The sequence below is a fragment of the Castanea sativa genome, chromosome 7 (genome assembly GCF_040712315.1).
Source record: "Castanea sativa cultivar Marrone di Chiusa Pesio chromosome 7, ASM4071231v1".
Classification (NCBI taxonomy): Eukaryota; Viridiplantae; Streptophyta; class Magnoliopsida; order Fagales; family Fagaceae; genus Castanea; species Castanea sativa.
In genome coordinates this window covers 37,034,656-37,047,119 of record NC_134019.1, presented here as the reverse complement: position 1 = coordinate 37,047,119, position 12,464 = coordinate 37,034,656, and the positions used below count along the sequence as shown (strand labels likewise).

Genomic DNA, 12,464 nt, shown 5'->3' with positions numbered 1-12,464 from the left:
TATATTAAAGAATAGGTACAATCACACTCAATCAATTCTAATACCTATTTGAAAATACAACTTAACTGTGAGTTTATTGAGATGTTATTACGTATGGTAGAATGTATTGAGTTTTAAGTAAAAAGATAATGTGACAATCTCTTATTGGATGACGTAAAATATGAGTTTTACATTTCATCCTTACCAAATTTGAACTCTTACTTATTATGAGATGTACTGTAGTATACTAGTTATTTCAATTATTTCAAGGAACATTCACTGTGACATTGGTAGAGCCTCTCTTGAAGTGAGTTGGTAAAGGTCTAAGCCAACCTTGCCCTCCAATAATGTCCTTTGTCAAGAAGGGTGTAGCCTCTTGGTTTGATAGACTCTTTGACCATCCAACCCTCTTCGTTCTATTGGCTCCTGGACCATAACACCTGTACTCACCATAGTACACAGTGCTGTTGTACCCAAACAAATAATGTGAAACGTGTTAGAAAAAGAATACTGGCTAACAACAAGATTGTTACATAAATAAATAAATTGTGGTGATAGAATAATGGTTAATGATTAAATTAATAATTTTTTCATAACTAATTTGGTAGAAGTAATAGTTTATTAATTATGATATTAGAGTAAGTGGTTGTGGTTCTGAATTTCAATCTTATTTTGAGTTCAAACCATGTTTTCACTCTACCTCCCACTTAAAAGGTGAAATATTTCATGTGTTGAATTTCACTTATACTAGTTAAATGGTAGTTTGAGCCCATGTGGGAAAGGAAGTGTTACAATAATAATTAAATGATTAAATTCAACATTTCTTATCGGACTTTACTTACACTTATTAAGGGAGAGTTTGAGTTCACATGAGATGGAATAGTTAAAACAAAAGCAATGATTATCTCAAACTTGTAATGTTCAAACTGATGTCCGATGTATATGAAGTGTGGACATTGAAAGATAGTTATATAATTAAATTCACCATTTCGTAATTGCTAAATTTTTGAAAAAAGAAGATGAATTATATAATGTTACATAAGCTCAACTATGAATTGGAATAATCATATACCTCTGCTTGCTTGGATCTCCCCAGTCATCCCAGCCCTGTGGCACTACCACACTGGACATGTAAGTTAGTGCAAAGACCACCCTAGAGTAAGGACCCCATGGTCTTCCAAGGAGAGCAGTTCCTACACCAGTGATCTTACAATTCAAGAAGGTATAGCCAGTGTCCTCTGATGATGAATTCCTATGTTGAGCAGTTATAGCTCCACCTACAGTTGAGAGAGAATGAAGATGGCATTTCTGCATGCATATATGGACACAAAATCTACATCAAGTTCTCCATGTACGTAGCAAATTCAAAATATTACATGAGTTATATGTCATGGGGTTTAATTTCTTTTTAAGTTAAAAGGGAAATACTCACTTCAAAGAGGGAAGCAGCATTTCCACATATGAAATCAGTGGCTCCTTCTATATAGCAGTTGTTGTAATAGTGTCTACCAGTATCATCCAGGAGAGTATCTTGATACGAAAGAATATTGCAACTATAGAAAGCAGCTCTGTCTCCCTCTACTCTAAGGGCAACAGCTCTGCCTGTTGTCCCAAACGTATTCTATATAGAAAAAAAAGTACATAACAAAAATTCAAAACTACTTATTAGAATGCAAAATAAATATAAAGTTCCATAGAATTGGCTGTTCATTTGGATGGAATTTTTTGAAAACAAGAATTTGGATCAAATTTTTAGTTTAAATTAATTGAATAAAGTACAAAACTCCAAAAAATTTCTATTGACGAAATTCATATGGAGATTTTTAATGATTGAAGTGTAAGATCTTAGTTCAAATTCACAAATTCACAAGCATTTTTGTTGGAGTAAATTCTCAAAGCTCAAATCTAGATTTTAAAACCTTAAATCCAAATGTAAACTAAGGCAAATTAGGATACTCCAGCAGAGTTTGAATGTAATTAACTTTTGTCAAAATTAATAATGGTTAAATTATTGTATTCATTATTTAAAAATAGTTTAATTTTTTAGAATAATCAGTAATTTATCAAAGTATCATAACAGGTAGTCTTAAGTTTGAATCCTATCACTACTCTATCTCTTGTCTAAAAAGTTAAAGAATCTCATGTGTTGACTCTACTTATTAAGGGAGAGTTAGTTTCACATGTGAAAGGAAATGTTAGAATTAAAATTAGATGATTAAATTCGCATTTTCCTAATTGCTTAAATTTTTTGGACAACTAGTAATATATCAAGTTCACTTAGGAGTTCGGGTGGTGGGGGCCTCAAAATGAAGCCTACCATTAATTAAGAATGAAATTGGAGATATATACACCTACATAATAGAAGTATTGGTTAAATGATTAAATTTATCATATTTAAATAGCTTAACCTTTTGGAACAATCAGTAATTTAACATAGTATTAAAGTATTGATTAAATGATTAAATTTACCATATCTTAATAGTTTAAGCTTTTGGGATTATAACACTACAAAATACAAAGTAACATATGCAGAAGAGATTCATTTCAAGTTCATTTTGGAGTGATTAATCTGAATGAGATATCTAGTGCAAGTATATGTCTTGAATTTATTTGATGTTGTAATTTATAATTGAAGATGATAGTTAAGTTTTTTTTATTGATAAACTTCCATGATCATGTATGAAAGCTATATTTCTTGGGCAGGTTCCGAAGGAACGTACATGCATGGAAGGGGAGTAGGGGACTCACATACCACATTAATCATTTAGGTGTTCCCTATAAAATCAAGAAGTCATGCACAAAAACTTTACTGTATGCCTATGATAATAAGGTATGTACTCATGCATCTAATATACATATACAACATCCCTCTCACAGTAAAGAGGTCTGTGACTTCACGCATAATTCTGAGATCACTTACATTTTTTGAAAATGATGTTATATACATTGGATGCAATAGATGGTTATTGCACTCAAGATATTGTAGACATGAGGTCAGCCACATACCTGAATTGTGAGATATCGTGCAACAAAGTCAGAAGCGAATACAGAAAGAGTTGCAGATTGATTTATCTCCCCAGTGTCACCCCATGTTATAATGGTGTTAGAGGCCAGTGTGCCACTCAGTGTTATGAAGGGTTTATCCACAGGCACTTGAAGTTTTTCCCTGCTTAACCATACATGCATAAGATAATAAGAGTCCAGTTAAACGTAGATACAAACCAAATTAACACCATCATGAAAATAGTACAGCCACACAAACACACAGACCTGTATGTCCCTGGCTTAATCCGAATGAAATACAATTCTGAGTTTTTAGATGGAACTGCATCAATAGCATCTTGTATCTTCTTGAAATCTGCATTGCCCGATTGATCCACACTTATTAGAATTGCTGTTGACATGTCCGTGGTATTGGTGCCCGTGGTAGTAGCTGAATTTTCCATGAAAGAACCTAAAAAAACTATTGCAACCAAGACTACAATCTCATAACCATTATAAATCTTCATTGCCATGGCACCCATGTGCGCATGTGATTACTTTTTTTTGTCTCGATGGGACTGCAAAGTATTAAAATGTTTTATTAAACTATGGTTTTAGTGAGAGAACTTAGCAATGACATTCTCGGCTCGGGACACACAAGTCGATAATGGTTGTGGCCTTATTGTATGGCCATCCCAAAGTGAAGGTCAACACATTGGTGGCCAGCCATGCATGTCCGATTTTATATAGTTGAAGTTCAAAGATCAGGATCTTCATGTAAGAGTTAATGTGTTTTGCCTATGATGAAGTTTTCCAAGCAAGAAATGCTCCAAGTTTGACAAAAACCACTAGAATATATATATATTTTAAATTTGCACTAAAGAAATGCTAGTTTGACAAAAACCATATTGTGTAATTTAAAAAAAAAAAAATTGACCCCTAAAATAAAGATTTGAAAATCTAACCTTAATTTTTTTTAAGCCTAACTTATATAAGCTTGAATATGACCTCCTAAAAATCTATTCTAACATATAAAGTTATAATTAATTTGAGAAATGGTCTATGTTCACAAAATCTTTACAATATTTTCACAACAAATCATAAGTGATAAGTTGTTACTTTACTGTTACTGTTCGGGAAAAAAATAATTTCAGTGTAGTTTTAAATTAAAATCAGTAACAACTTACTACTTACGATTTGTTATGTAAGTGTTATGAAAATGTAGTGAACATAACAATTCTCAATTAATTTATACTTTTGACCAAATATGTGAGTAGAGTGGATGAATCTGAATGTGCTTTTAATTTGTTATTTTTTGAGTGGAGATCGAGGGCATGGTTCATTCAATCAGTGGGTATTAAATGTTGATACTAAAAGACAATTAACCAATTATATAGAGGGGATATAAAAAAAGAAAAAAAAAACAAGAGGCATGTGATAGGGGGGAGTGATTGAGTGAAGACAAAAGCAAAGGTCAACATAAAAAAAAATTCTTAATACAATTACAAAGACCAATAGTTATCAAAGTTGAATTGAATTTTTAAATAAATAATAGTGGGCACAACACCTCCTAATTAATTTATACTTTTAACTGAATATGTGAGTATAATTATACCTTTGACAAAATATGTGAGTGGATTGATTAAATCTGAATGTGTTTGTAATTTGTTACTAGTGTTTAGCTCATGCATACGCATTGATGCATTTAAAATTAAATTAATTTTTTTATTATAAAAATGTAAATAGGTAGTCAAATTATTTTTAAGAAAAGTAAACTTAATTAGTCATATTTTAAATTCTTCCCTAAATTTAATACTACTTAGGATCATTTTTTTTCCTAATTTTTAATAAGACAGAGTATGTGATGATTTTTGTTATGTAGTGATTTTTATTGAGTAGATGTGATTGGTTTTTTATTTTTATTTTATATTTCATTAATATTAGGCTCTTAATATTTTGCATTCATTAACTCACTTGGCACAAAGATTAATTTTTTTTAGAAAGAAAATTAAAGAAAACTTAAGTGGACACATGACATAAAATTAGCCCACAATTGAATTCTAATTTGGAATTTAATTGAATTTTCTCCAATATTTATAGTTCATTAATATTAGGCTCTTAATATTTTGCATTCATTAATCCACTTGGCACAAAGATTAATTTTTTTTTAAAAAGAAAAATAAAAAAAACTTAAGTGGACACATGACACAAATTAGCCCACAATTGAATTCTAATTTGGAATCTAATTGAATTTTCTCCAAGCTTTGACTTTAATTATAATAGTGTATAACCTCGTGCATATGCACGGGTACAATTAAATACACATTTTTTAAGTCACACACACACACACACATATATATATATATATATGAGATTTACTTTTTTTTTTAATACATAAATGAGTTTACTCTTTTTTATTGTTTATTTATATTAAATTATTCGTCTCTTGCTTCGTCTTTTGCACCATTAACTCGCCTAGAACAAATTGTTTTAAAAAAGCTCTTAAATAGGACACATAGCGCAAAAGTAGATAACAATTGGAATCTAATTTAGAATCTACTTGAATTTTTGATTGTTTATATATATATATATATATATATATATATATATATATATATATATATATATATATATATATATATATTATACAAGATAGAATATCTATTCTAGCCTAATCTAAGTATATATGTGTGTGAAGCTCCCTGTTAGAGACTTGAGTTCCGACTCTTGCCTCCCCACACCCCACAAATATTTATATTTGTGGAGTGATCACCACACCAAGGGTGCGCGGTGGTGATTGTTTATTTATATTAGACTCTTCATCTTTTATACAACATTAACTCACCAAGAACAAAATTAAAAAAAAAAAAAAAAAACTTAAATAGACACACAGTGCAAAATGAGATAATAATTAGAATCCAATTCAGAATCTACTTGAATTTTCTCTCAGTTTTGGCTTGAAATAAATAAATTATATATATATATATATGTGTGTGTGTGTGTGTGTGTGTGTGTGTGTGTGTGTGTATGTAAGGGCAAGAAATATCTTAGGCTCACGGCCCACTTAAAACAATGGCTAGATCAATTCATCTATGGCCCAAAATAAAGAATTTATAGAGAGGGAACAATACAACAAAGAAATGGATCAGTCTAAGGGTCAGACAAGAAAGAAAAAGGTAAGATCTGTATATTAAATGAACCAATTTCCCTCATACAAGTCCTCCCGAGGAAGTTAAAGTTTCAATAATAAAGTACTGTTCGTGACCCTATTCCCACTATGTTCTTCTTGTCTTCTCTACTCTTCTTTTTCTAATCCCCCCCCTTTCTACAATCTCTCTTTCAAATATATATATATATATATATACTCCTCCCCACTTCTTATCTCAACCATCCATTTCTCACCTAACCAATCTCCTCCTTTGACACTTGTCCTTTCCTACAATTTGAAGAAGGTGGTGGAAAGAACCTGCTTATTCGTGACATGCGCTGTTCAGGTCACTTCCTCATTAATGCAACTAATAAAACTGTTGCCCACCATTCAATGTGGCCAGGAGGCTAGATGTAGGGCATTCAATGTGGAGCCCACAAGCTGCCCCAAACCGGAAACCTCCCCCCATGTCATTTGGCTTCCACTTGATAGGCTACAGAATGCCCTTGGACTCAACCTTGCATTTTCCCAAGCAACCCTCCTCCTCGGGCCTGTGGTCCGTGGCCATATCAACCTAGACTACGACCCTTAAGCTTCATTCTCGGTCCTCGGGCCCCCGCACAATTTACCTCTTAAACCAGTCCTCAGGCCCCCATAATATATATATATATATATGTGTGTGTGTGTGTGTGTGTGTGTGTGTGTGTGTGTGTGTGGGGACTAGGGGCATGGGTCATTCAGTCAGTGGATAGCAAATGTTAACATTAAAAGACAATTAAACATAGGATGATTCTAAAAATTAAAAAAAATTAGACAAGGGGCATGGGAGTGACTGAGTGAAAACAAAAGCAAATGTTAACATAACAAAATTTTCTTAATACAATTTAAAAAACCAACCGTTATCAAAGTTGAGTTGAATTATTAAATAAAATATTGTAAATGAGTGTAGACATAAACTAATTAATAAATAAAAGTATTCTAAGAAGTAATAATTAAAATTCACCAAACAACAATAATTAATATGTTTATTATATTTAGAATTAATAGACAATTTTCAAAATTTAATCTCAGCAACAATAATTAATATGTTCATTGTATTAAGAAACAATATGTCAAATAAACTTATATTACTTTATCTTTGTACGTAGACCACAAAATTTATTTCCTACCTATGATACATTTCATTACGTAATTGATGATTGAGCAAGCTGTCAGCAACCTTTGAAGTTCTCAGTACACTTATTACATGCAGAATTTCTGATACGTTGCACAAACCACAGAGAGGGCTTCTATCTGATTCATGGTTACGGTGTTCAATGATTCTGAATGAACCAATGAAGTTTAAACTTAGGGTCCAACTTGTGTCCAGTGGCCATTGAACCCGTTAAGATACGGACACATGTCCATATCGTAACTTGTCCAGTGGCCGATGTCATTGGACACAAGCTCCACCCTTAAACTTAAAACTAACGATGTCTGGCATGGATGCTATAGAAAACAGTTGAGAAGGAAAAACAAATTCACTCAGTTAAAGTGGATTTGTAATGATTAAATATAAGACGTTATTTCAAACTTATTAAACAAATGTTTTTTTTAGAACAAAATTTTCAAAGTTTAAATATATCTGTCATATATATAGATATGTAAAATTCATAGAAAGTAATTTATAATAGAATTTCATTTTTTAATCCCTTAATTTTAAATTCTCAAACCCAAATATGTAGTCTTGGCATGCTTAGAATTTGTAGATACAAGATAGAAATTCTACTATAACATAATCTAAATATATATATATATATATATATATATATATATATATATATATATATATGTAAGGTTTCCTCCTAGAAACTTGAACTCCGATCCTTACCTTTCATACCTCATAAGTTTTTATACTTGCAGAGTAACTATCACACTAAAGATGTACGATGGTGGCATGCTTAAAATTAAGAAAACTTGATCTTATTTTTGTTGATCAAAGAAAAGCTTGGTTTTAATTACCAATTGATTATTTTGTTTTTATAAGAAAAACATTTATTAGATGAGTAATACTATAATCACAAACTATTTTACAATATTTTTACAAAATATTCATGTGACCAACCTCTTATTGGTTTTCAACTAAACCCATCATTAATATCATTTTTTTTATTTACCGATATCACTTTTAGAATTACCATGGCTTTTGAGTAGAATTGCAGTTATCTTAGTATTAGAACCTTTTTCATTCTCTCTTATAAGTGTGTTTGTTATATATATATATATATATATATATAAAAGACTTTTGGAATCGAAGACTACTAAAGAATAATTCAGGAACCACCTACATTTTTTTTAATCTTTTGAGACGACCTTAGATATACTTAGTTTATTCCTTGCTAGATGGTACTTGGTACAGCACCAGAGAAGTCTTCTTTTTTTATCCTCAAGAGAAGTCTTTTTTTTTTTTTTTTTTTTTTTTTTATTTATATAGCAAAAGCACTAGAGAAGACTTAGGCGAAAAAATCAAGAAAGTACATTTTCTTTCGTTTAATTTTACCGTATTTCACCGCAATTTCCAACTCTTACCGATACAAATTTTTCTTTCCACTTCTTATTTCACCTTATATTCCACAAATTACAGCCCTTCAATTTTTTTTTTGAATTTTTTTTATAAAATAACTAGAGTTTAAAATAATAAAAAAAATTTAAATACATGACATATCATAATTGATGGAGTATAAAGTGAAACACGGAAAAGTAGGACAAAAAATTTATAAAAAGGATGCAACACAAAACATATCCATAATTAATTATATATTGATCTCTTATCCTTTCCCGTGCAAAATAAAAATCTTCTATCCTACTTTTTGGATATCCTTTAGTGCATTTGGATTGAACATTGAAGTCTTGCCCTTTTTTTGTTAGGATGAGGGGTCTAGGAGTTCTTTGTCTAAGATTTTCTGTTGAGCTATTGAATTATAAAAAGATCTTTTGTTGAATTTTAATGACGTAATTTATATTATATTATATATATGGGTTTTAATTAACTCAATTGATAAAATTTTTAATTGTTAAATAAAAAATTTGGGTTCTAATATTATCATATTACGGATGTCATACGTTCAAATCCTATTATATGACTTGTATCTATTGAAAAATTATATTACGTGCATATTAATGAAATTAATTTTATTATAAAAGTATATTTAAGGCACATCACCCATACTTGTTAAAAGATTATAGATTTGTTTGGTATTACAATAGAAAGTAGAAGAAATTAAGACAAAACTATGCCAAGATTTGCAACCACTTTGCAGAAAGGGAAGAGACGGGTTTGAATTGATAATATATATTCTATATTTGAATTTATTAAAAATATAGATGACAAAATGTAATATTATTATTTTTAATTGTTTAATTAAATGATTTGTAGTATTATATTTCCTTATGCAATTTTCCCCCCTTAGTTGCTATTAGTATTTTAGTCTTTAAATGAATTGCACAAGTTTAAGTGAACTACAAAAATAGAAAATAAAATAAGTTATGCAACTAGGGAGATTGACTTTAAACAGAACCCATGGTAGCATGCATGGACTAAAGTGTGGCAGAATGTAATGTGCAAATTTTTGATCAAATTGAAAATATATGGGCTAAATTAATCAATTTAAAAAAAATGTCCGAATGTTAATTAATTGATTAAACTGAAAATTTAAGGGTGATGTTATCAAGTTTTGGGCCACACTCTCAGTCTTCTAAATCCATTTGTTCTCTAAGTGTGTACTCTGGGATGGGCCTACCAATGGATTATTGGGCTTACCATGATTTCTAGTCTCTAATCAAGTGTCACCAAGAATGGGCTTTTGTTGGAGTCCAGACCCTCGTGAGGGTATTCTTGTAATTAAGGAAGATCATCATGGCTATATAAGTATATACAACAGAAAGCAAACCCTAATCCTAGCCATTGCCTCCATTTTTTGGGTTTTTTTTTTATTAATAATAATAATAATAATAATAACAATAATAATCTATCTCTTAGCATTTTGAAACACATTTAACATAACTTTTGATAAAATTTATGTAAATAAGTTATTGAAAACATGTTTGGTTTTTATAAGTTTCAGTTAGCTCAAATATATATATTTTAATATTATTGTATTTGTATCTTAAAAAGAAAGAGCTACAGACAAGAAGCAATATGCTACAAAAAATAAAAATAAAAAGCATAGCTATATTCGTATAAAAAAATATCTAAAAGTTTAAGCATAATAAGCTTCTTCTGAGTCACATTAGTGTAGAATTTTGGTTCATTTGGTCCATTGGATACACTTCAATCCATTCGTTCCAATTTGATCGATTTTGATTCACTTCTATCCAATTCAGTCTATTTGGTCAAATTCAGTCTAATTTGGTCCACTTTGGTTATTTCAATTAATTTTGAACTAATTAGGCCTTAAAATAATAAAATAATATTATTTTTTAGGAAATATAATTGTAGGTAAGATATTTCCTAAAATATATCTTATATTTTATTCTAATATTAGAACTCACAACCAAACTTATGAATATGTTTAGTTATTCCATTATAACATATTTTATTCCCAGTGATAAATAATATCATTACTATTAATTGTAATCCTCATTTAGTATACCATACATGTTCTTAGTTCTACATGTCTCTCCATCTTTATCATTTTTTCTCTTTCTTTTTCAAATTCTAAAAAACAGATCCAATCATGCACATCTATTCCTACCTTCCTACTAAGCTATCTATCTATCTATATATATATAACTCAGAGAAAATTTAATTAAAATTTGAACTTAGAATCTAATTTTCCGTCATATCTCTAAATTTTATGGGAACCACATCACAATTATCCACTTAAGTTTTTTAATTTTTGTGCCAAGTGAGCTAATGAATGCAAATTAAATACTAAGAATCTAATATTAATGAGCTATAAATTTTTTTTAAAAAAATCACATGTACTTAATAAAGTTACCACATGTCCTATTTTATTAAAAATAATATAAAATTATCATAAGTAGTATTAAATTTAGGTAAGAATTTTAATATGTGACTAATTACATTAACTTAAAAAAATAATTTGACTAATTATTTATATTATTATAGTAAAAAATTTGCTTAATTTTAAATATATCAATGCGTTTGCATGAGTTATATACTAATTTCAAATAACAGCAATCACTCAAAACTCAATTAAGAAAGTGTGGGGAGTAAAAAGATCTTAATAGGGATAAGGGCCGTCGGGCCTTACTAAGGAAGGCCGACCTGCTCTTGGGTTTAGGGCTTGTTGGTACTTTAGGTCGGCCCATATGCCGAGGATCCGAGGATCCAGCCGAGGATGTTTTTCCCTCGGACTGACACCAGAGAACCCGGGACTTCATGGTACAGGTTAGGGAATGACACGGTCAAGACCAGTGGTTAAAGGGGGTGAACCCTTGAATGTCCTAGAAGCACCGATGTTGGGAAAGTGTCAAAGGTAAAGGCTGCTACCTCCACATTAAAGACCCTGCACCTACCACCCTGGCCGCATTAATGGGGAGGTGACACTTGAACAGTGGAAGGGAAACTTCTAGTTACTGTTCAAAGGCACTAAGAAAAGAAATATCTAGGCTAAGGGAGGAGTTGGGGCAACACGTGTATAAAGTATTAAAAAGAAGAGTATTTAAGGAAGGACCTAGAACAGAAATGGGGGGGAACTATTTGTAACTAAAAAGAAAAAAAAGGAAAAGAAAGAGAGAAAGATAATATAAGAATAGCTCTCGGTTTACGTCCGAGGAGATCCATTCACATTACTCCTTGCTGTTTCCAAATACTTGTAATCTTTAGTTTGTCATTTAATCTTCACTCACTTCTAACCTGGGTTTCAAGCCCACACTCTTACAAATTTTTATTGTTTAAGGCTCATTGGGCCTGAGCCCATAATTGTTCTTGGGTTCAGGTGCAATTGTGCCCTTACAATTGGCGCCGTCTGTGGGAAACCTAGTCTAGAAGTAGTAGGGATATTATGGCAGGCTTAGGCTCTCACCATGCAGAGTCATAAGGATCACAACCGGAAGATCATTTCGAACGTCTTGAACGTCATAGGGATCGTGAGGGAAGCGTCCATACAGAATATCCAGGGGCTAGCCATACTCATGGAGGGGGTAGCACTACCCATGATGAGGGCTCTAAATCCATGCAGAAGGAAATTAATCGTTTGAAGAGGAAGTTGCGCCGTGCTAAACGTAAGGTTTCCCCATCCTCATCTAGTTCTTCCTCAGAGAAGGATAGGGGAGTTGGCTACAGTTCAAGGTCATATTCCCCCACTAGTGCAACATCCTCCGGTGAGGAGGATGACCAATCAACTCGCAG

At 31.2% G+C, this 12,464-nt stretch overlaps 1 protein-coding gene across 1 annotated transcript; it reads right to left on the bottom strand.

Moving 5' to 3' along the window:
- Positions 1-244: 244 nt before the first annotated feature.
- On the bottom strand, positions 245-3,503 carry LOC142642206 (putative pectinesterase 11). Its single transcript, XM_075816548.1, has 5 exons — positions 3,250-3,503; positions 2,986-3,145; positions 1,412-1,600; positions 1,052-1,287; positions 245-443 (listed from the first exon to the last, which is right to left on the bottom strand). The coding sequence occupies exons 1-5, from the start codon at positions 3,501-3,503 to the stop codon at positions 245-247; spliced, it is 1,038 nt and encodes a 345-aa protein (XP_075672663.1).
- Positions 3,504-12,464: the final 8,961 nt, after the last annotated feature.

Bases quoted from the DNA above. Each gene is read 5' to 3' on its own strand.
- LOC142642206 (XM_075816548.1), bottom strand. From the start codon at position 3,503: ATGGGTGCCATGGCAATGAAGATTTATAATGGTTATGAGATTGTAGTC. The intron at 1,601-2,985 runs GTATGTGGCTGA...TTTTCTATATAG, and splicing joins CACGATATCTCACAATTCAG to AATACGTTTGGGACAACAGG. The intron at 444-1,051 runs GTATATGATTAT...TGGGTACAACAG, and splicing joins GGAGATCCAAGCAAGCAGAG to CACTGTGTACTATGGTGAGT.